This window comes from Fonsecaea erecta (genome assembly GCF_001651985.1).
Source record: "Fonsecaea erecta strain CBS 125763 chromosome Unknown Scaff7, whole genome shotgun sequence".
NCBI lineage: Eukaryota > Fungi > Ascomycota > Eurotiomycetes > Chaetothyriales > Herpotrichiellaceae > Fonsecaea > Fonsecaea erecta.
Genome location: NW_017387250.1, coordinates 948,358 through 970,541, shown reverse-complemented (window position 1 = coordinate 970,541; position 22,184 = coordinate 948,358). Strand labels below are relative to the sequence as shown.

Below are 22,184 nucleotides of genomic sequence, written 5' to 3'. Positions count from 1 at the left end.
GTAAATAAAACACAATTGTGAAATCAAATTCTCAGTTCATGACCAGCCCCCCATCGACCACGATCTGCTGGCCCGTCACGCCTTGGGCCCAGGGACTCGCGAAGAACAGCACCGCCCCCGCGACGTCGTCGGGCGTGGTGACCCGCCTCAAGGGGGTGATGGCCTCGATGTGCTCAAACACGGCCGAGGGCGTGCTGGCACTGGCGTCGGTGACGCGCAACAGGCCGCCCGAGACCATATTGACCGTCACGCCTTTGGGGCCCAGGTCCGCCGCGCACGTTCTCGTGAAGGCCAGCAACGCGCCCTTGGCCGCGGTGTAGTCGTGGTACGGCACGACGGGGTTCTGGAACAGGTTGGAGCCGATGTTGACGACGCGACCGGCCCCGAGCTTCTCGAACCCCGGCAGCGCCGCCTGCGTCGTGTTCAGCGCCCCGCGCAGGAACCCCTGCAGCTGCGCGTCGAAGTGGTGCCAGGTGAGGTCGGGGATGTGCGGTCGGGCGTCGCCGTTGAAGGCGAAATTGTCGACCATGGCGTTGTTGACCACCGTCGTGATCGGGCGGTGGAAGTGGCGTTCGGCCGCGGCGAAGAGGCTCTGGACGTCGTCGGCCTGGGTCACGTCGGCACGGACGAACAGGACGTGATCGTCACCAGCGCCGTCATGGTCCGCTGTAGTCGTGGTTGTGGTCGTGGTAGAAGAAACACCGAACTCGGTCGCCAGCGCCGAGATGCCGTCGGGGGTCGTGTGGACGTAGTTGACCACGACGCGGGCGCCTTCGCGATGAAATGCCCGGGCAATGGCCAGTCCCAGGCCACGGGACGAGCCTTGTTCGTGTTAATAGTGGCGGAGCCATGTACAGGTCTGGTGAGAAAAAGGGAAGGAGGGAGGAGGGGGTGGGTGATACCAGAGAGATGGGGGTTTGAAGAAGCAGATATTAGGTAGATATGAAGATATGGATGTATGTATGAAGAGAGTCCTTACTTACCCGTGACAAGGACAATCTGATCCTCTAGCTTCATGATGGCTATGCGAGTTCCTTCTTATGCTATTTCTTGCCCTGTCGGAATTTTTCATAGTCATGTGGGTTTTGTTCTTTGATGAAACTCTGGTGTTAGTAGGTAAGTAGTAGTAACCTTGCTTGCTTGCTTGGAGCCTCGGGACGGGACGGGACGTTTGTGGACAATATTGTTTTGACTTCTACCCGACATATGTCCCATAAATTATCTGGTAGGGATGGAGACGGTTCGCCAAAGCACGCAGAGGACGAGTGGTACCAAGCGAGTGAGTGATGAGTATACATACATACATACATACATACATACGAGGTACAGACAGGACGTGTGTAACTAGAAGAGCAGCCAGTCCATCACCAAGTGAGTCGTCCTCGTCCTATTATGATGTCTATGAAGGATACTTCCTCCCCGCTTTACTCACTCCGTCTCTTCCACTAATTAACTCCCGACGAGGTCATACTCGGTTATTTTCCCGATGCTCTGTCCTCCGTTGGGTTGCAACATGACCAACATGGTAATTAATAGCCGCCAGATCGAGGTACCATTCGGCATGCATGTGAAGAAAAGAAAGAATGAAGCCTAGGCAATACGACCCGTGTAGTAAGTAGTGTTAGTGTGGTGCTCACTCGGTAGGCACCTAGGTATGCAACCTCACCCTCGGATTACCCCCCCAGGTACCCAGTTAAATGAATGAATGATTGATTGATTGATTGATTGAATGGACACAGAATACCTGCCCTGCCTGTGTGAGTGTATGTGTGGTGTGTGCCCCGCTTGCACAATCAGACGCCCTCCCGCCATCCCTTTCCCCCCTCCCTCCCTTCGCCTCTTCTCCATATCAATCCCTATCCCCCCCCGACCCTTGCACGTGTGTGACATGTTGCCTGCCAATTGTTTGCCCGGGGGAGAGATTTCGCTCCAAGAACAAAAAAATATCAAAATTCCTCACTCATTCACTCACGTACACGCTCAGTCACATGCAAACACCCTCGTAAGCTCGTCGCAGATATTCCTGATGGCGGTGCGACCCGCCTCCAGCACGGAATCCATGGCCAGGAACGGATGGGGCATGCCCTCCATCAGGGTGACGCGGGCCGCGACGCCGTTGGCCCGGAGCCGACGGGCGTACTCCTCGCCGTCGTGCCGGAGGACGTCGAGTTCGGCCACAATGATGTACGCGGGCGCCAGGCGCGCAAACACGTCGTCCGACGCCAGCAAGGGGGACGCCTCACGGTGCGCCCGGTCCGCCGGGTTTGGGAGGTAGTGGTGGCGGTACCACAGCATCTTCTTGGCCGGCAGGTGTGCCGTGAACTCGTACGCCTGCCAGCTCGGGCTCGAGAACGGCGTCGCCGTGTTGTCCGTCACGGGGACCACCAGCACCTGCGACCGGATCGACACTCTGCCCGCCGGCGGCGGCGACAACGGAGGAAAACGCAGGGCAGCTTTCTGGGCGATCACGGCCGCGATGTTCGCCCCCGCCGACGACCCCGCGATGGCCACCTTGTGCAGGTTTACGTCCACGTCGAGGCCCTGCTGCGGAGAGGCCGTCGACCACAGGAAGGCTTCCCACGCGTCATGAATGGCTGCCGGCCACGGATCCTCGGGCGCGAGTCTGTTTTCCTCCCCGAAAGAAGAGGGTCGCGAAGTCAGACAGAAGATCCCAGCCGTCGCCCATGCTCTCCAAATAAGACATAGGCCTTTCTTTGGGGGGGAAAAGCCTCTGGTTTGTTGCGTCTTTTGGGGGGAGTGGGGGGGGGGGAGGCTACCCAGGTAGATTCTGGTGGCCTCGTTCCTTTCCGTGTTCTTCTAGGAAAGAGGGGGGAATATCATTCACGGAGAAAAAAGGGCTTCTAACCTATAGTCAGTGGTGATCACCACCGCTCGAGCACGGACACAGATGTGCGTGCACACGGTGTTTTCGGTCTCAATGTCCCCGAACACCCACCCGCCGCCGTGGTAATACAACACCAGCGGCCAGCCTGTTGCAGGTGGTGCCCCCGGGGGCGTGAAACACCGCACGAGCACGTCGGGCCCGACCGTCTCTCGTCGTGATATCGACACGTCCTGGATATGGCCCACGGGCAGCGGTTTGCTGTGGCAGGCGGGCACGGTCCGGCTCCCTCGAGCCACCGAGACGGGCAGCTGGTGGACCTGTTGCGCGTGGAGGAGGTACTTGTTGTAGAAGGCGACGTAGTCGGGATGCAGTCGGTCCTTGACGCTGGGGTGAAGCGGGTAGGGTGGTTGGTTGAGTTGGGCTACCATGTCGACGTGGTGCACTATTGGGCAAAGGCCGTCGTCGTCGTCCTCGTCGAGGGGAGGTGTAGGCAGCATGAACTTGTTTAGTCCATGGAGGGAAGGGGGAGGGAGGGAGTGAGTTAGGGGAGGGTGGGAAGGGGAAGGGAGGGAAATAGAAGGATTCCTGTTTGGGCCGATATTCCTGTTCGAATATAATATACATATCTTAACCTCGACCTCTGCAAGGTACCACAAGGAAATGGCCCAGCAAGCAAGGCAGCTCCGGTACCTCTGTCTGAGTAGTCAGTCAATCGGTCGGGTTAATTAGCTAACTCTCTAGTAGCAGTGAGTGAGTGAGTGAGTGGGTTGCCACAAGATTTCGGTGGCACTTAGGGGGGGGAGGGGGGGAGGCCCGGGCCACCAGCCTTTGGTTCTGGCTCTGGCGAGATGGCATTAGTGAGTTAGCACAACTGACAGCCAGTACGAGGCAATGGAAATACAGACAGGGGCTTTTCCTCACAAGCTCCCGAGCCGACAGTGACCGCTATGGCGGGAACACACACATCAGTCACTTGTACTACCTACCTATCCAGGTGCCTGATGTTTTAGTAGAGAGGTCCTAGGAAGGCGAGGATGAGGAGGAACCACTTTGCTGGCTTTGTTAGCGGACCTCGTGGGTGGTGCCTCTAATGCTCCTCCTAGTCTTGTTAAGGGGTGGCAAGCAAGCACGGGCTGGTGACGATGCACGAGGGAATTGATTCCCAGGGTCCAGTCTCGTCCTCGTCCTCGTCCTCTTCCTCTTCCTCTTCCTCTTCCTGGTCTTTTTCGTCCTGTTCCCGCTGCACATGCAGTACCAAGGCTAAACCAGGGGACAGGTACAACCCTCCCAAGAGAGTCGTTGTCGCCGTCGCCGCCCCAGGCAATCTATCGCGCTCATCTCCGGATTTGCCGTGACAATGCGTGAGAAGAGCATACACAGCAGGCTTGCATTATCATGGGGCGCCCCTCTCTCCTCTGAACCTCCACGCCAGGACTGGACGTAGAAGGGTTGTCGAGGCGCGTCTGTTGCTGCTGCTGCTGCTGCTGCTGCTGCTGCTGCTGCTGCTGCTGCTGATGCTGCTCAAATGCTCACTGAGTGGGGTATTTGGTACGAGGGAAGAACATCCCACTCGGTGGATGGTCTTGGAAGTACCATGGGCCACGTTATACTGTAGACTGACTGACCGGGCCCTGCGAGAAGACTCAGTCACGCTACCCATGCTGTGTAACGGAGCCTGGTAGCTCCTCTTTCTTTTTTGACGCCCTGATCGATGATACGCCTCCGAGTTTCGATTCGACTCCCCCACTGGGTACATACTCCTGCTCGTCGCTGGGCTCGAGGCTAGGAGTAGCCGTTGCCATAGGCAGGTAGTCAAGGCCCTGGTGGTGGCAGATCACCCCAAAAGGAACCGAGTAATAATGGGGGGACCTCTGGGGCTAGTGGCCCCTATTCTTGAGCCCACTAGGCTTCCCTGGCGCCCCTACAACCTGCAACAACCGAGCCAACCACGCCTGGAGAGGACCCCGGCCCCTTGCATTCTGCTTAGGCTTGCAGGTCCTGTGAGGCGATGCAGGTTTAGTTGGTAGTTATTGTGTAGACAGCGATTATCCCGCTAGGGTGTCCCGGGTTTTGAATTCAGATGATAACTACCTACACGGTGAATCGCCTTTCTTCCTTGCCATCCACTGCGACTGTCTACCATCCCAGAGGGTCGGAGAATAACCACCGCGTCGTGGGATCGTCAGTGGCCCTTTTTCTTTCTTTTTTGGCTTGCAGATTGATTGACATTGACCCGACCAGACCAGACCAGACCAGGTCAGATGATACGTATTACCCCAAAGGCCCTTTTCTCCAAGGACCTACATAATAGCTATCAATTAGAGCTTGTTGTTATTACTCCTTGGGGTACCCATGTCCCTCCGTCAAGGACAAGAACAGGTACATACACACTACCGAGTAGTACTAACCTCTCCTCCTCTAACCGATTTCTAGCGAGAAGTTCCAGACTTTCGCGCCAACCCACGCAAAAGCGGTCCCTCGAAATCAGGAAAACAGAGGACGATCGTCGTTACGAGTCTTGCTGGGCCCTGTTTTATCGGGGACTGTTCCCCGCCTGGCTCGATCCCTCCCCCAAACATGCTGCTCAGTCAAGTCACATGGCGCGTCATGCGCTGTGTCTGGTGTCTGTGCACCGACTTCCCCCTGTGTGTCTGTGTGTCGGTCTGATGCAGTTGCCCTTGACTCGTCCTTATTGTTTTAGACGAGACAAAGGAGCAAGGCGAAGTTGGTCGGTTACGCCACTTACTTTCTTTTTGTTTGCTTGTTGTTTGTAATCTTAGTGATACGGACTGCTGGCCTGTGTGCAATCCACCGGTGCTGTATCGCATCCCGTCCAAATGTGGTAGTGTCACCTGTGGTCAGGCCACACAGCCACAACCAGGAATATTGTCTGTCCGGCTTGAATTTGGCATGGCATGGATGGCCATTGCGCCCTTTGCACACCCACTTACGCAGTGATTCATTAACCCTGTCCGTCCAAGAAGGGCACAAGATGCACTGGTCCTCAAGCCAACCGCTCCCTCGTTGATTGACTGACTGACTGACTGACTGCAAGACAACTACTCTCCAAGATATCAACACGGCGGCGGCGGCGCATGGAGAAGAGTGCAGGGGAGAGAGCTCTGCTGGCTATAAAAATTGCCCGATCAAGTAAGTCACACTTGCAGTGTTTTCAACGACCTTGGCGACACCACCCACCCCAAGAACCGACAAGCCGGCGACAACGAGGAACAACGAGGAACTAATCCCCCAGCTCATGCAAAGCCGTCCTCGTATGTATGATTAAGCGAAAAACAGAAAGCCCCACGAGAGCGAATGGAAATCCTTAACAAGAACGCCATACGACAAACAACGGGATTGAAGGCCTCGCATCCTTTGGCGAGTTTACTCTCGACCTACGGATCATGACATTCAGAAGTAAAAGCTCCAAAAGATTTCGATATCGGCTGGTCTCGGGCACGGACCGAATAAAAGAAGGCCGGATTCGTTTCCGGCCTTGCCCGCTGTTGATATAATATATGGGTTACTTAAACTTATGGTGGTGTCACAGAGCTCTCTTAGCACGGCTTTTCACCAAGAAGCATCATCACTCAACAGTGATACCGTCGGACGCCGGGGGTCCCTTGTACGCTTTCCGAGCGTAGACAAAGTACCACACAGCCGAGATGAACATGAACCCGACAAACACGACGCTGGCGTAGTTCATCGTCACCACCGTGACCGGCAAGGCCGTGGGCATACTGAACAGCACCACCTCAAACCCGATCCAGCACAGAGCCACCGTGTTGGCGATGGGGCCGATGATCCGACCACAGTTCCAACGCGCCGTCGAAACTTCTTTGCGTCGATGCAGAACGCTAATTGAAATGGGGATCGCATACGACACGGCCAGCCCAATAACACCGACTGACACGAACGCCAGGAAAGCCGACGATGACCCAAGGTAGATCAGTCCGAGCAGCATTTGCACCACGGTCGTGAGCAGCAGTGCATATACCGGCACTCCGAGTTTGCCATTGACTTTGGACCAGAGGCGAGACAGTGGGATGGCGTCATCCCGAGCGAACGCCCACGTACACCGCGATGCGGCCACGGTGATGCTGATGCTGCAGAACAACGTGATCATCAAGACGAGGAACTGGATCACCGTGTCAGCTCCGGGCAGTAGATGAGGGGAATGTATGGCAGAGCATGGTCATTCTTCCGGGGAGAGCTAAGTACTTACGATGAGGCCCAGCCCACCTCCAGGTGTTCCCATAACCGTGTGAAAGATAAAGGGGAGCGCCTGACCGTACGGCGCGTTGATGACCTCTTCCAGGGGAGGGAGGGTGAAGCAGATCGGCAAGATGAAGAACAAGCCCGCAAAGCCACCCACAGGCACACAGAGACTGATGGCGGTCGGCACTTTGACGGTGGGATTGGAGCACTCTTCAGCCATGGCTGAAATCATGCCAATGGCCGAGAATGTGTATGCCGCGGGGAGCAGACCGATGAAGAACGTGAAGCCTCCCCACCCTGAGAACGACTTGTCGTAGTGGCCGAGCGCGTAGCCTGCGCTGTGTCTCCCGACGTCTGCCTTGACCGAGAGCGCGATGAGGATGATAATGATGCTCAGGGCCGTCCAGCCCGCACAGATCGTGTCGACCATGGGCAGGAACCGGTTTGCGAAGGTGCAGATGACCAGCGTCATCAAGCAGATGGCGTAGAAGATCAAGAGCAACTGCCAGTCCTTCGCAACCCAGTCGGGGTGATACATGGCAACCGTCGCAACGATAAGCGACGCGAATCCGAAATTGACCGAAAGGGCTATATCTCCTGTCAGCTCCACAGCCTAGGCCATGCATCCAACACGTGGATGTTAAACATAGAACACTATGCCCCCCCAAATGTTGTGTAACTCCGAGCTGAGGCAAAATGCGCTTCCATATATATATATATATATTTGACAGCTCCTGACGAAGGGCAGACCGAACACTTGAGGACTCCCATAAAGATGTTCTCCGAGGCATGCCGCTCTTCTTCTTGCCGTCTCTCCTCCTCCGGCAGCAGGGGAATGACCGAAAACGGTCAAAGTAAAAACCAAAGTATAGAGAAAACACTCACTGATTGTCCAGTTGCCTATAAGCCACGTCCACCCGGTGATGAACGACAAAGTGGTCTTGCCCTTGGAGGCCAGTTGGAAGGACCAATAGTATGGTCCCGCTGAGGTCGGATATCTCGAAGCCAGCTCACTCAGGGAGAGAGCAACGCATTCGTCCAGGACGAGCACACAGATCCAGCCGACGAACATGGCGAGCGGGCCTCCACCGTAGATGGCGGAAATCAGGGGACCACCCTCGCCGTAGGGGATGGCGGCGATGGCCAAGGACTGAAACAACAGCGTCGCCATGGATCGGTTGCGATTCAGTTCGGGCTTGTAGCCCAGCTTGTCCAGCACCGTGATGTCGTCGATGCTCCCGGCTCGCAGAGAGTTCTTTCTCCCGTCGACGACCGGGACGTCGACGCCGGTGGGAGCGGCCTTTTCTGCGTCGATAGTCATGGTGGTTCGTGGGGAGAATGGGCTGCTTTCTCTGTCCAAAACACACCTGAATGGTTGGGGGGAGGAGAGGGATCGGGCGAGAAGAGTAATGATGGGTTTTCTCCTCAAACCACAGAGGGCGGGGGCCGAGGCTTCTTATTATTGTTGCGCACGTCTAGAAAGACAAATTCTCGGCCATACTGTCGAGCAGGGCCAGGACGAGCTGGCTTGCTTGTTTGGTAGTTAGTTCTGCGGAGGCGAAACTCCCTTCCGAACTCAGAGCTCTGGAATGGGGGATTGAGGAAGGGGGGTGGGTGGTGAGCATGGCAATCGAGTAGCGCGATAAAGCATTTCGTTTTGATATGGGAGACTGGGAAACATACCCTCTTTCGGCCTAGGCCAGGTGGATGCTTGATTACCAGCTTCCCCCCGACTTCATAGCTCTCGACTAGACTCTTATCAGCACCCAATCACCGTCGTGGAGAATTGCTTAGCCCCCCGACAAGCTATCTCGGAAGGGGTGAGGTGGTTGGTTGGGTGAGAAAGCCAGACAACACGACAGTAATTGTCATTGCCCTAGGTACGTCTTTCTGTATCTCCAAACAAAGGACAAAGTCCGGCTGTCGGCTGATTTGGCAGGATAAAAGTGACCAAAAACCATGTGTCCTTTGTATGCAGGTACCCACGAGCTGGTGCAGCTGCTGCCGCTGCCACATGGGACATTTGAGGGGCTACCCGGTCGAAGTACCGAGTATGTGGTAGTGGTGACAGACTTCTGAGATCTCGGAAACTGTGGAGTACATAGGGAAGTCGACAGCGAGGAACGAGCCTGGGCACGCCCCAATAATAACGTGGGCTTCGTTGCTTATGGCAGACCCAGTATGCCGAGCCCGTGGGCTCGATTGGCAGATTGCCAGGCGAGAGATAAGACCTGGGAAGGGGGGGTGACGAGGGATAAGAAGCTCCGCCACAGCCTCGTGAGCTATTCTCATCTCGAGATTCAATTGTTCGTGCTCCCCTTTCCCTGCCGTATCGTCCTCTCGCGGTCTTTCCCATCTCCCCCCCCCGCCAGAGGAGGTGAGTCAATTATTTTTCTCTTGCGGGTTTTGGGCGGCCATGATCTCAGACGTGCAGAAGGCCTGGGAGGCGTGTGACCGGACAGACACGGTTTTCATCCTGGTTTGTACCGTCTTCTGCTGGCCTATCATACCGGCCGTCGGGCTGGGTTATTCCGGCTATTCCACGCGGCGGAGTGGCCTTGCGTCGTTCATCCCAGCGGTGTTGACGGTCTGCGTCTGCTCGATCCAGTGGTTTATCGTTGGCTATGCTCTTGCTTATGGCGAGGGTCCCGGCGGAGTCATTGGCGACCTCAAGTATGCCTTTCATCGCGGTGTGCTCGCTGAGCCGGTCGGGAGTATTCCGGCCGTCCTGTTCAGCGAGTTTCAGCTCGTCTTCCTGGCCACGGTCTGTGCCATCGCGGTTGGAGGAGCTTGTGAACGTGGCCGCATTCTGCCATTGATTCCATTCATCTTTGTATGTTGATGTGACCCGGCCTACCCTGGTGAGGCTCTATTCTCGTGGCTGACCATGTCCCATCCAGCTGTGGTCCACTTTCATTTACTGCCCTCTCGCTCACATGGTTTGGGGTGGAGGCTTCCTCAGTGAACTCGGCGTGCTTGACTTTGCTGGTGGAACGCCAGTGCATATCTGCAGCGGTGCAACAGCCAGTGCACTCAGTCTCTACCTCTCCTATCCGGTGTTCCGGTCCCGAAAATCGGATGTCAGGACGCCTTCCCATCTCAAGCTGCATCGGCCGCACAACTCAATGTGCCAGCTGCTGGCGATGATTATCATCTGGGGTTCTTGGTTGGCGTTTGACGCCGGTACCACCCTCACCCTCAGCTTTCAATCGGTCATGGCTCTCTGCGTGACCAATCTCTGTGCGTCGGCAGGTGCGTTGACGTGGGCATCGATCACCTATTTCGAGACCGGTCGATGGTCGCTGGACTCGACATTCATGGGCGCCATAGCCGGTCTCGTCATGATCACCCCTGCAGCGGGCTTCATTGACCTTCCGACTTCGCTCTTCTTCGGCGTCTTCGGGGCCCTTGTTTGCCGCCAGGCGTTGCGGATCAAGTTCACCGATTTTGCACGAAGAGTGCGCTGGGTTGACAACGGCGATACCTTTGCCACCCACTGCGTCGGTGGCTTTCTCGGCACCATCAGCACGGGACTCTTTGCCCAGAAGGCAGTGGCAGCTTATGGGGGCGTGGAGGTGGACGGTGGTGTTTTTTTCGACGGCAATATTCGCCAACTAGGAGTCCAAGTTGTGGAGGCCTTGATCGGCTTCATCTGGTCGTTCGTGGGATCGTTTGTCATAATTGCTCTCATCGACTGCGTTCCTGGCCTCGAAGTGCTCGCAGAAGACAAGTGCGTTTCCTCCGGACCAATGGTTTGAATTCGATTTGCTAACAAGCTAACAGGGAAGTTAATGTGGGGATGGACGCTTCTCAAATGGATGAGAGCTTGTACGAGGCACAGTGGGCTGGAGAAGAGGACTACAAACCTCTGGCCAACGGTAATATTGCTCTGGACTAGAAACAGTGTGTTCTTTTAAGAATATAGAGGCTGGGGAGAAGTGATATTATTAGAGAGGATAGAGCTAGATATTCGGTCTCAGATCAAAAGCGTCGAATTAAACGCACATTCACACCATTACGCAATCGCCATCCTGATGTTTCGGGTATCTGGAGAGACCAGAGACAAAGTCCTAAAAAAAATAATTAAAGGGCTCTGCTGAGGAGCAGGGCATAAAGGAGTGCAAAAAGAAATTGACCAGATTGAGGCTCGAACTCAAGACCTTCTCCGTTTGATCAGAAGATGTTAAGGAGACTGTACAAATTGTTAGATGGAACTGTTGCTGCCAAATGTGATTGCGATTGCACATACTGTGATAACCAACTACACCATCCGGCCGATTTGTGGTGATTGTTGAAGAAAAATGAGCTCCAGAAACTTATATCACTCAAACATTGTGAAGAGGCTCTCGGCACCCGTGGGATCCATCGCTGCGGGCAGACTTGGCACCGTGTTCGCCCGGCCGCAGAGAGTGGAGGCCCTCCACGATCAGATCAACGATACCATCCAAGATGGATAATTACGTGGAATGGGACACATCATGTTGTTTTAAAATATGATAGATGCAGACATTCCCGAACGAGTCTACTTGACCAGCTCAGGCTTCAAACGAGGCGTTCCTCGAACCAATCTCTATCCGAGTTAGAACCATGAACTGAAAATCTCGAAATATATTAAGAGCGCTGAACGATTTCCAGTATTGTGTCTCTGGCTTCAAGTTACGGCATGGCTTCAGTCCAAGGACGGCGAGTGCGAGGGATCTCTACGTCCTGACTTTGGTAATCCCCTTTGTCGTCTTTGTTCTATCTCCTTATCCCGCTCGCGGATTCGCGGCGGAAGTGTCACAAACAATGAAACGATTCAGGAGCACTATTTTCATCTTACAAGATTTCATGAACTCGTAAATATCGTTCTTCAGCTCGTTTCTGAGTACAGCTCGACATGACAATTATCACCAGCATGGAACAGGACGGAGAGAACCCGGCCCAGCCCATAGCACCGCACGGACATCCTGGCCAACACGAACATTCCAGTGCATGGACTCCCAAGCAGAATACCTCACCGCAAGAAAATGACCAGTTCACGGAAGGTGACTCTCTTGAAAATGTCGCTCTTGAGCTATATGTGGAGACTTTGTTGAGCCGAGCGCATTTGCTCCTTTTCAACTCCAACCACGACGACATCAACGCGCAGGAAAATGTATTCGATCGAGGCAAGAAATTGCTGGAAGAGGCGGTGTCGATGTGCTTTTCAGGGCAGTACTCCGTGAGGCGCACCCTGATAGCAAAATGCTGGTATGTGAGGGGGTTCCTCGCCGACATTAGTGGTGACGACGAGAACACCTCAGGATGTTTCACACAAGCAGCCAGGCTTGATGAGAATTACAAGAGTCTCCAGAGGGTGAGATGGCACCTTGAGCGCCAAGAAGACTTCGATGAACTATTCAAGGCATGGTATGACGCAGAGGGACCAGTCGAGAGCCGAATTGATGGATACCGCCTCGGTGAGCCTGATCCTGACAGCGACGCAGCGCCGACAACGTCATTTACAAGTGCGAATACGCCAAATTTTCGACATAGTGAGCTGTATGAGCTCCTTTTGAGTGATATAAACAACAAAGCCCTGCAGGAAGACGAGCCGATGGAAGGAAACTCATCGCCAGTCTTCCCTTCTCACCAGCCGCATCACTTGCCGCCGATTGCCGCCGCCCCGTATAACGGCCTTTTGACTGATTGGGTCGATCAACTGGTCCTAGAGAAAATCTACGGTCCAGGTGCGGGAAGGCAGGCGTCCCAGGAAACTCGTCGGGCGTTGAAAGAATGCGAAAACTCTCCCGTGAGAGATCTTTTCCTCAAGCAGGTGGAGGAGAGTAAAAAGAAGGCCGAAGTGGAAGCGGAGGAGCGGATGCTCCAGATCCTAGAAGCTCGGACCCGGCAGTCTTCCGCTCATGTCAGGCGTCTTTCAGGCCACGAGGCTCTCCTGTCCGACGCACTCTGTATTACCACGGCGACAGCAGCAGCCGATGATGGTGCCGGGTCACCTCGCAAGTTGACAATCAACACCCAGGGAATCAGACGACCATCGACATCATCAAAGTCAAGTAATAGTTCGCCAGCTGCATCTAGTCCACTAAGGAAAGCTTCATTTCCGGGAGATACGCAAGATACCGCTGACGGTGGTTCGTGTTGATTACTCTTTCGAGCAACATTGTTCGCTATTAGCTCCGGGGTCACGCACCGCCGTATGTATCTCAACGACAACGAACCATATTGTTGTGGGGTAGCTAGTCCCGAGGCATCGAGATCGAGGTTCACCCAGCCTGATGCACCAAAGGCTCTCTTCGACTGTCAATAATAAAATGATTACTCTGAGCCTGGGTCGAGTGACGTCTCGGCCCGATTCTCACTCTCTACCCTACATCCTCCCTCCAACATCACAAATCCTTCCGCACACTTGCTCCAGAGTCGGCCCATGAAGTGTCCGTGAAACAAGCTTCTCGAAGCGTATCGTAGACTTTGAAGCAGAGAAATATGAGTTCTACCTTCCCCTGATCCCCGCAACGGCCGGAAAGGGGGATTACTGATCCATGTGCCGCCGACGTGCTGGTTTAGCGGACTTCGGGGACCTTGGATGGTATTGTAGGACGGACTTCCCTAGTTAAACCCTTCAGACAACAATCCTTGTTCTGCGTTGGGATTGGACCTGGCTTTCCAACTATTCGTCCAAAGGACCTGCGGTCTGTCGGCCGACCGGGAGAGTAGTTCATGAGATAGACCGGAGGCCGAAATGCAAAGTATATAGTCACCGTGGATTGTCTCAAAAATTTGAAGACGACCTTCTAACCATGGTTCGGGGGATAAAAGAAAAAGCAAGCAAGAACTGGATCTCTCCTTCACCTCTCCACAAAGATCAGTGTCCAGTCTAATCTGCGCATCCGTATTCAATTATGACCCTCACAGTCGAAAAGCAGGTCGTTCAGGCCGAGCGTCTGGTCTATCGGTCGTCCATCTCATTTTCCACAGCAGAAGCTCGGCTCCGGTCATCGATTCAGCCAAATTCGACCTCGAGCCCGACCCCGTGGAACGCCCTGGTGGACCGGGAAGGCTACGACGCCAGGATCAAGTCGCTGCTCGGCCCGCATGGTTTCATGTACTTCCACGAATTTAACCACGGGTTCTGGCTGCCGTTCTATAAGCCACCGACCTCCACCGTCACTATCAACGGGCAGACGAGGAATCTGAACTGTAAGAGGTTCATCCTGGGGAATCCCTTTGTTGCCATCACCATGATCGAGCATGATCTCGACGCCGGACTTTGTGTACCCGTGGAACTGTGGCTCGTCGAAGAGCCGGCCGGCGGTGTGAAGATTGTATACTTCAAGCCCACCTCTTTGATTGCAAGTTATGAAGGCGCGAAGCAGGAGTTGGTGGATGCAGCTAACGTGTTGAGCGCAAAACTTGAGACGCTCGTCCGGTGGGTATTGAGGGATGAGGCGGCCTAGGGCAACGCGTGAGGTGTGCCTCTTCTGTGGGAGTTGTTTCATCTCCAGGTGGCTGTTAACTTCGTCTCGAATGTTGTTCAGGCGTCAAAAATCCACCATCGTTTTCTTCTTCTCACCATGTAGAGGAGCCGGAGCGGAGCAGAGTGCTACTATTCAACAGCCACCGAGAATGAAGTGCTTGGGGTCCCGCAGAGATGAACGTAATGCAGCAGCAGATCTCGCATGCTCTTTTACTGCCCGAGTGAAATGGGATACTGTTCAGGACAGCACGCTTGACCGTGAGAACCTTACTCCCAAGGGGGAGAGAGGATCCTGTGATAACACGGACTAGGGTCTGCTTCATTTTCGGCTGTGACTTACGAGCCTCGGACTCAGGGCCAGCTTTCCAACACACCACCTACAACACCAAACCTTCAGATCACTTGGACCTTAGATTGCTCCAGATGTAGTTGTGTATCAACCAAGACGAGAACTCTTCTCAAACTCCAACCAACAAGGGTTCCAAGCTCATGAAAAGTATTTGCCTGTCAGAGTAAATCCATCGGTACCTCCTGCGCAGGCCGGCACGAAGCCAAGACGCCCAACACAGCTCAAAGATCATCACCACTCTCTTGAACCTGCCGCAATCCGAAGACCACAAACATGAACACAGCGAGAGTAAACATAAGGCTTCACTCTAGGGTACCGAGGACTTCGTGTCGTCAGCCAGGTTGAGGATTCTGTGGCTCGTGTGAAGAGCTCAGAAGAGGACGTTTACTATAGAAATGATTCTATGAAGTCTGTAGGAGATGAGTGTTAGCAGACAATCACTGCGAGAAGGGATCTATGCATCATTTGCATAGGAGCGGGGGTGAACGTACAAAGTCGACATGAAGAAAAGAAAAAATAAAATGAGGGAGACGCAGCAACTATTTATACCCAGGATTTTTTTTTGGCAGCGCCAAGCACGTCGTCTTAGTTGGGATTAGTGCAAATTTGGGCTCCACCAGCTCCTTGGCAACAACGCCCACGTGAGGTGGATCAGCCAATTCAGTCCGAGTCCACTCCGGGCAATGCTGGAAATTTTTCAGACTACGGAGTCACTATTGTGGCCATTATGACAGTACCATCGCTCTCCAACGACTCGTTTTCTTGTGTTGGTCTAACCCCTTGAACGGCAACCCAGCTCGCTACGTGGTAGGGGGTCCAATTGGTGCTGAAAAGAAGCCGACAAACCAGATTTTCGTCTCTTTGACCTATTCCGCTGCCAGAAATTGTGATTCATTCTCCACCATGGTGACCACTACCTCGAAATACTCCAGCACCCGATATCATGACCACTCACTAAAGGAATTCTTCAGCTTCGAGGAAGTCGTCCTCAAGGGTTTGGCCTCTGATGGAGGCTTATTTCATCCTCACGCAGTGCCCAACGTCAGGTCAAAGTACCTGGAATGGAAAGACCTCTCATTTTCAGACCTGGCCTTCCAGGTCATGCGACTCTACATCGACGACCATGAGATCTCGGATCAAGAACTGAAATCTATCGTCGACCGGAGCTATTCGACTTTCAAGCACCCAAAGACAGTGCCACTGGTCACGTTGGACGAGAGCAAGAACCTCCATCTGCTAGAGCTCTTCCACGGACCTACCTTTGCTTTTAAGGATGTCGCCCTCCAGTTCTTGGGAAATCTATTTGAATTCTTCCTTGTGCGCAAGAACCAGAACCTGGGAAAGGGCCATGCGCGCCATCACCTCACAGTGATTGGTGCAACCTCGGGTGACACAGGTTCAGCGGCCATCTACGGGCTGCGGGGAAAGAAGGATGTCAGTATCTTCATCATGTTCCCTGATGGCAAGGTATCCCCAGTCCAAGAAGCTCAGATGACGACGGTGCTCGACCCCAACGTCCACTGCCTGAGTGTGCAAGGAACGTTTGACGACTGCCAAGACTATGTCAAAGCCTTGTTCGCTGATCCAGAAATGAATAAAATCCATCACCTGGCAGCTGTGAACTCGATTAACTGGGCGCGAATATTGGCTCAGATCACATATTACTTCTATGCCTACTTTCAACTTCTCAAGCAGCAACCTGAGCTGAAGGAAGCCAAATTTGTGGTACCGACAGGCAATTTTGGCGATATCTTGGCCGGTTACTATGCGAAACGCATGGGGCTTCCGGTGGCGAAGCTTGTGATTGCAACGAACGAGAACGATATTCTGCATCGTTTCTGGAAGACGGGGTCATACACCAAGAAGCAGAAGCCAGCAGGGGAACCGCATGAAGGTGTCAAGGAGGATGGCGCGCAGGCCCATGAAGATGGCGTCAAGGAGACATACAGCCCCGCCATGGATATTCTTGTCTCTTCGAACTTCGAACGGCTTCTCTGGCACTTGACCCTGGAACATGAGCTCGATCAAAACCCGCATATCAAGGTGGAGTCTTCTGTGAGAGCCGCCGGGGCAAAGATTGATGGTTGGTTCCAAGAATTGAAACGGACTGGATCCTTTACCGTGGATGGGGAAGTCCTGGAGAGGGCTCGTGAGATCTTCGGCAGCCATAGGGTTAGCAATTCCGAGACTCTCGAGGCCATCCGAGACTGCTATAAAGGGGAAGCGATCTCCAAAAAGGGATATGTGCTCGATCCTCATTCTGCAATTGGCGTCGCTGCGAGCTTGCGGGAAATCTCCTCCGCGGGCTCAGCATCCAAGGTGCCAGTCGTGTCGCTGGCAACCGCACATCCGGCCAAATTTGCCGGTGCAGTCGAGCTAGCCTTAAAGGAAGAGCATGGATTCGACTTCAGCAAGATCTTGCCAGAAGAATTCGTCGGACTAAATGACAAGGAGAGGAGGGTGTTGAAGGTGTCGGCCACGGAGGGACTGGCTGGAATTCGCCAGATCATCACGCGGGAGGTCGAGAAGGAAAAGGAGGTCGGACAAAATGGCGCATGAGCATTGGAGGGACATTTGATTTTGGTCAATAATGAGAAGGTAGAGTCTTCCCACCGGGTAACGGTAACAACAAAATGTCTATTCCTGTTCCAATCAGCTCAATGGCGTCCTCTGACCAGGGGGGACAATATTTCGACCCGATCCCCGTGCTCCATACATCGATACCGCCGCTCAGCTCGCAGAGGGATGGCGCAGACCAAATTCTGACCTGCTTGTTGGTTCGATGTGGACCGTTATCCGGGCCCGGCCACCCCATGTACAGACAGCGTCCTGGTTCGCTTTGTGGCTTGCACTTTTGCTTGCAGAGGTCGAGTTGAGCTTGCGGACTCTGCAAGCGAAGGAAATGAATTGCGGCTGAGCAGACACAAGAAAGATACTCCTTGCTATTGGTCTGAATTCAAAACCTCCAAACGAGGGCTTGGACCATATCGGCAATGTCCCGGTTCTCCTGATACAAATCTCAATGCGGCATTCTGGACGGCCTGACCTCCGCCTGGGCAATCATCATGGGAATATTTGCCAGGCTAACGTGACTGGGAAAGTGATTATTTGGACGTCTGTTATACTCCGTATCCGGTACACGACCTCCGCAGGAGCTACGCAGTACATCTACCGAGTAATCCGTACCTAGGAGTTAGGAGTGAGGATTCCCAGGCTCAGGCACCGAGTACGGGCATCCAAGATACGGGATACGGGAAGACAGAGCCCATCAAGATTGAGAGTTGGGTGAGTGGGGGGTGTCCAGTCGTGAAACGTGACCGGTAAAAGGTGTAAGCCAATTTGGGCGTTGGGGGCCACCTAGGGCCAGCTGGCGATTCCCGTACGCCACCAACACTGGAAAGCTGGAGGCGAACTCACTCACTCACTCACCTACCACCACCCAGAGCCCCACCCACAGGCACCCAGAGGCCATGCCTCCGGCTGCTTACCAAAGAATACCCCTGCCCGATGTTCTATCTTGGGGGACTCACTAACCCACTTCCTCAAAGGTGCGCTGCCAGACTTCCCAGCCCACACCGTAAGCTATCGCCTTCTGGGCTGACTTCATGGCCAGACCTGAACGGCTGAACATCATGCATACTACCTTGAATTTACTGTGTCGGGCTGTCGGTGTCAGGCCTCAAACCATGTTATGTGATGCCATGAGCTTGTCGGTAAGTTTTCTTTGTGAAATCATCACCTTTTGTTGCCCGTTTTCCTCTATGATCTGCTATTTCTTCGTGACCCGACGATCAACGCTGCCATGGAGTCCGGCGCAAAAAGGTAAAGTCCACTCGGCCAGTCCAAGTTTGAACACAGAGTGTGGCTGACAGTGCTCTCCAGGAGACATATTCCACACTGGCCGCCCTTCAAACAACCCTACCAACAACTGGGGTCTGCAGAGAATGTCCAACTAACTCCACTCCCTCCTACTGGAGGCTCGAGCCTGCCGAGCGCAAATGTCTTCAGTCCAGACTTCGACAGCAACACAGCCTACACCCCTAATCCTCTGGCCGGCACACCACAACCCCTCCTCAAATCCCCGAGTAAGGCGAGCACTACACGGTCAATACGGCGAAGACGAGGATGGAGGACAAGTTCGCGGATTGCGCTGGGTTGCGCAGTGTTGGTGCTAGTGACAAATGTTTGCTTGACAATCGGGATAGTAACGGCAGGCATGGATATGATGGGAGGCATGTTTGACCCGGGCTGACGCCTTTCTGGATGCGGACAGAAATACTGACACAAGCCAGGCATATACATGGTCTATGCCGGAAGTTGCTCAAAGACCGAAACGAAGGACAGCTGGGTCCATCTGGCCCTCAACATCGTGGCCACCGTCTTGCTCGCAAGCTCAAACTACTGCATGCAATTGCTCTCATCTCCCACTCGCAGCGAGCTCGATAAAGCCCACGCCAAGCAGAAATGGCTGGACGTTGGCATTCCCAGCATACGAAATCTCGGGTCGTTGCGCAAGAAGAAAGTCATTCTGTGGTGGCTTCTGGGAATTTCTTCCCTCCCGTTGCATCTACTGTGAGTGCGGCCCAGGAACTCGGAGGTAAATGCCATGGGGCTAACAGAATCCAGTTACAATTCCGTCTTCTACTCTGCCCTTGCTACGAATAACTACAGTGTCCTGTACGCCTCGCAAAGTTTCGTGCAGGGTGCCAGCTACGACAAGAGCAGATTTCCCGATACCGAAGAATGCAACGTCACCAACATTCAAGCAAGTGCCAGCAAGAACTTTACCTTCTTAAACAATGAGGACTGCATTCACGCCTACGCACGGGACTTTGTCGAGGACCGCCGCAATGTGATTGTAGTGGTCAAGAATCCTCCGGCTAACCAGGGTTCCCTGTTCAAGATTGCCGACAACGAATTCCCCAAGATCATCACCAGCAAATACAACGCTTTCGCCTGGATCTGTGACAACCCTGACGTCGTGAACCAAACGCATGCATGCTGTGAGAATGAGTGGGGGTTTGTCCCGTGTTCGAAGATTACGCCCAAGCTGGTGGATATCGCGGATCAATGGTCTACCGGTGGGTTTGAAGTCGACCATTGCCTCTCGGAACCCGTCGAATCACAGTGCCATCTCCATTTCTCTCTAATTCTCATGGGCGTGGTTCTGGTCTTCAACATCCTCAAGGTCATCGGTATAGCCTACGTGACCTTCTGGTTGGGAGAGTCACCCCTGGTGACCGTTGGGGATGCACTGCAATCCTTCCTGCGCCATCCCGACTCGACGACGGAGGGAATGTGTCTAGCCAGCCACTCGAGTATTGTGGCTTCTTCCAAACTGGGCTACAAATCCATGCCGATGAGGTACGACCCCCGACAGCACCGCTTTTTCGAAGCCGCAACCTGGAAGCAGTGGGCTTTTCTGCTCGGCTTGTTTGCGTTCGCGGGCACCGGGACGGCAGTCTGCTTAGCACTCGGTATCGAGGATCTGAAGGGTGACAGGACTATCCAGAACGCGTGGTCGATCGGCTTGAACACGGTCAAGCCTCAGAACCTGATCATGGGCTGGAATTTACCTGGCTACGGCAACACCTCTATCGCGATTTCCACACTCATTGCCAACGCCCCACAAGCGTTGTTCTCCTTCCTCTACGTCTGCTATAACAGTCTCTTCACCGTCATGTTCCTTTCACGGGAATTAATGCGTTTCAGCGTCACGGCTGGCCGAGGACGGAAGTATTTGCGGGTTAGCGAGGCCAAGGGCGAGCAGAAGTCGACATATTTCCTCAACTTGCCGTTCAAGTATGGCCTGCCTCTGCTCGTCGGCTCGGGCTTGATGCACTGGCTTGTGTCGCAGAGCGTCTTCCTCGCGAACATCGCCATTATCCCTCGCGACGGTACAGTGCCCATGCAAGACGAGATTACGACAGTGGCCTATTCGCCGATCGGCATGCTCTTCCTCCTCTGCCTGGGCTTCGTCCTCCTCGTCTTCCTCTTCGCCACCGCGATGAGAAAGCTGCCCTTCGGGATGCCGATTATCGGGAGCAACTCCATGGCCATCAGCGCTGCTTGCCACCAGCCGCCTGGGATCGACCAGAGCGAGCGTGACGAGATGGTGCTCAGGCCGCTGAACTGGGGTGCTGTGCCTGGTGCAGGCAAAGTCATGGACCTGGGTATCTATGACCAACATGCCCATGGCTACGACAGTGGTGATTTGGACGAGGACGGCAACGGCTTCGGACACTGTTGCTTCAGTGACCGGGCGTTGGATCCGCCGGTAAAGGGCAAATTTTACTACTGAAAAGTCTTGCATGAATGATTATTGCCATGATTTCTGGACCCTTTCAAGCGGGATATTCGAAAGATTACGGAGTACACGGATCTGTTTTGTGGTTCATTTTTGCTGTGCCATTTCGTTTTTCATTCTAGCGCCTTTCCCATCTACTCATTGGTTCACGAAGCGTCCCCCCCGATGAAGCAATTTGTTGTGTCTTTCCCTTCTTCCATAGCGTTGGCGTCTACACATTGGGAGCGGACTGACTCGGGTTATGCCACTTTATTGACACAAATTACAAACCACGAGCAGAAAGAGAGGGAAAATAAAATGGTTCTAGGGGGACAACAAGGAAGTCATACTCCTATACTACGTTGATTTGAGCCCCTATTCTTTTGAAATGTCCTGGATGATCTATCTAGGTCACCGAGAGAGAGAGAGTCACAGGGTACATAGAATGTGTCTGTGGTACATGATATGATGTGATATATGGATGTATATACAGTGTTACTGTAGTTATGGGCATACATACCCGACCCATGCATTCCACGAATGAAGGGGGGAAAAGGTCATGGTTTCTAAGGAAACTTGAATCCGTTTTTCAGATGAGCGAAAGCCTCCTTCCTGGTCCTGATATGTATATCTGGCCATACGTCTCACGCCACTCAAACGAAGATAATGAAATGAGTGGTATTCAATGGCAAAGCCCGTCGCTTCGTTAATGGAGGATGCAACACAATGGATGGATTTTATGCGGCACCAGGTGTAGATGTCTATCTCTCTATCATGAGGTCTATTTTCATTTTGTTGGTGCAATTCATCCCAGTCATATACATACACATATGCATGCATATATATATAAATATATATATATGTTCGCTGCCCTTTTGACGGGGGTGCCGCCCATGCTGATGGATGTCCTATGTTATGCTGCTATATACCATGGCTGGTCCTTATTCCGTGAAATGCAATGCCAATACCATGGTGCCGGAATATGAGAACAGGAAACCCATAACACGCATGCGGGCCTTTCTTTGCC

The 22,184-nt window shown here is 53.7% G+C and overlaps 8 protein-coding genes across 8 annotated transcripts; 5 read left to right on the top strand and 3 right to left on the bottom strand.

Annotated features, from left to right (window-relative positions):
• Window positions 1-31: 31 nt before the first annotated feature.
• On the bottom strand, window positions 32-1,017 carry AYL99_08207 (3-oxoacyl-[acyl-carrier protein] reductase; the record flags this gene model as incomplete). Its single annotated transcript, XM_018839715.1, has 2 exons — window positions 32-822; window positions 984-1,017. 2 exons carry the CDS (start codon window positions 1,015-1,017, stop codon window positions 32-34), a joined length of 825 nt encoding a protein of 274 aa, XP_018690836.1.
• A 963-nt stretch (window positions 1,018-1,980) lies between these two features.
• On the bottom strand, window positions 1,981-3,342 carry AYL99_08206 (hypothetical protein; the record flags this gene model as incomplete). The annotated part of the gene is made up of 2 exons (XM_018839714.1): window positions 1,981-2,623; window positions 2,867-3,342. 2 exons carry the CDS (start codon window positions 3,340-3,342, stop codon window positions 1,981-1,983), a joined length of 1,119 nt encoding a protein of 372 aa, XP_018690835.1.
• A 3,089-nt stretch (window positions 3,343-6,431) lies between these two features.
• On the bottom strand, window positions 6,432-8,384 carry AYL99_08205 (hypothetical protein; the record flags this gene model as incomplete). The annotated part of the gene is made up of 3 exons (XM_018839713.1): window positions 6,432-6,983; window positions 7,071-7,651; window positions 7,949-8,384. The coding sequence occupies 3 exons, from the start codon at window positions 8,382-8,384 to the stop codon at window positions 6,432-6,434; spliced, it is 1,569 nt and encodes a 522-aa protein (XP_018690834.1).
• A 1,095-nt stretch (window positions 8,385-9,479) lies between these two features.
• On the top strand, window positions 9,480-10,961 carry AYL99_08204 (hypothetical protein; the record flags this gene model as incomplete). Its single annotated transcript, XM_018839712.1, has 3 exons — window positions 9,480-9,896; window positions 9,964-10,793; window positions 10,847-10,961. 3 exons carry the CDS (start codon window positions 9,480-9,482, stop codon window positions 10,959-10,961), a joined length of 1,362 nt encoding a protein of 453 aa, XP_018690833.1.
• Window positions 10,962-11,942: 981 nt separating this feature from the next.
• Window positions 11,943-13,190, top strand: AYL99_08203 (hypothetical protein; the record flags this gene model as incomplete). Its single annotated transcript, XM_018839711.1, has 1 exon — window positions 11,943-13,190. The coding sequence occupies one exon, from the start codon at window positions 11,943-11,945 to the stop codon at window positions 13,188-13,190; it is 1,248 nt and encodes a 415-aa protein (XP_018690832.1).
• A 757-nt stretch (window positions 13,191-13,947) lies between these two features.
• AYL99_08202 (hypothetical protein) lies at window positions 13,948-14,502 on the top strand (the record flags this gene model as incomplete). Its single annotated transcript, XM_018839710.1, has 1 exon — window positions 13,948-14,502. The coding sequence occupies one exon, from the start codon at window positions 13,948-13,950 to the stop codon at window positions 14,500-14,502; it is 555 nt and encodes a 184-aa protein (XP_018690831.1).
• Window positions 14,503-15,774: 1,272 nt separating this feature from the next.
• Window positions 15,775-17,430, top strand: AYL99_08201 (threonine synthase; the record flags this gene model as incomplete). Its single annotated transcript, XM_018839709.1, has 1 exon — window positions 15,775-17,430. One exon carries the CDS (start codon window positions 15,775-15,777, stop codon window positions 17,428-17,430), a length of 1,656 nt encoding a protein of 551 aa, XP_018690830.1.
• A 1,243-nt stretch (window positions 17,431-18,673) lies between these two features.
• Window positions 18,674-21,172, top strand: AYL99_08200 (hypothetical protein; the record flags this gene model as incomplete). The annotated part of the gene is made up of 4 exons (XM_018839708.1): window positions 18,674-18,693; window positions 18,754-18,956; window positions 19,164-19,443; window positions 19,498-21,172. The coding sequence occupies 4 exons, from the start codon at window positions 18,674-18,676 to the stop codon at window positions 21,170-21,172; spliced, it is 2,178 nt and encodes a 725-aa protein (XP_018690829.1).
• Window positions 21,173-22,184: the final 1,012 nt, after the last annotated feature.